We start from the raw sequence: 978 nt of genomic DNA on the forward strand, positions 1-978 counted from the left end.
TCTCGGCCTCCTTCCCCAACTGGTCCTCTCGCGCCCACGCCTTCGTCTCCGCCTGCCTCTGCCTCGAGCCCGTGTCACGCCCCTCGGCCCAGGAGCTCCTCAACCACGAGTTCTTCACCCACGACGGCTTCCCCGAGACCTTCCTGCCGGTGCTGAGGCAGAAGGTACAGCAGGAGTTCAGCACCAACGTCCTCCTGGGGATGACCGGCGGCGGGGGGAGGCGGGGCTCGAGCACGCCCGCCAGGAGGACCCAGGGGCGGAAGGTAACCGGGGGCGGCTCCCCTGAGAGTGTCTACGGGCGGAGCATCGGTAGGGTGCCTCAGCCTACCACCACTGCGCCCACAACGACCGCGAGAGCAGACGCTACGACCATCCCCGCCAGGTGAGTCGTCGTGATGTGTGGTCGTGTGAGGTTTACACGTACACAGCATAGTGTAGCAGACACAGATGCACACGAACGAATAAAGAGAGGGAGGGGGAAGGAAGGGAGAAGAAGGAAGGAAGGAAGAAGGGATAAAGAGAGGGATGGAGAAAGGATAAAGGGTTATAGACTGCACACAAACGGATGAGAAGGAGAGGTGAAGGAGGGAAGGAAGGGTGGGGAAAGGAAGGTTAGGGAGGAGGAGTGAGGGAAGAAGGGATAGAGAGAGGAAAGAGAATGGGAGAGGGGGGAGAAAGAAGGAACACAGATGCACACGAACGAATAAAATTTAGAGAGGGAGGAAAAGAGGGAAGGGAGGAGGGAAAGAGGGGAAAATAGGGGGAGGAGGAGGAGGATTGAGGGAGGGAGGGAGGAAGGAAAGGGATAGCAGGGGATAAAGAGATGAAGGAGGCAGAGAGAAAAGGAGAAAGAGAAAAAAGAGAAAGAGAAAAAGGGAATCCATAGTCGCTAAATCAAATGCCGTTTTTAGTTTTTTTCAATGATTTTTAACTTTAACAAAATGACTCGTGTCTCTCTCCAACCTGATCGTGTGTGCG

At 55.7% G+C, this 978-nt stretch overlaps 1 protein-coding gene across 1 annotated transcript in view; it reads left to right on the plus strand.

Moving 5' to 3' along the window:
- Positions 1-978, plus strand: part of LOC119594316 (cyclin-dependent kinase F-4-like) — a gene marked incomplete at both ends in the record, with an annotated part of 7238 nt that overhangs the window by 1735 nt on the left and 4525 nt on the right. Inside the window, 1 exon segment of the mRNA XM_037943375.1 lies at positions 1-382. Within this exon segment, the coding sequence (XP_037799303.1) occupies positions 1-382 (382 nt within the window).

The sequence above is a fragment of the Penaeus monodon genome, chromosome 33, assembly GCF_015228065.2.
Source record: "Penaeus monodon isolate SGIC_2016 chromosome 33, NSTDA_Pmon_1, whole genome shotgun sequence".
In the NCBI taxonomy this organism is placed as follows: domain Eukaryota; kingdom Metazoa; phylum Arthropoda; class Malacostraca; order Decapoda; family Penaeidae; genus Penaeus; species Penaeus monodon.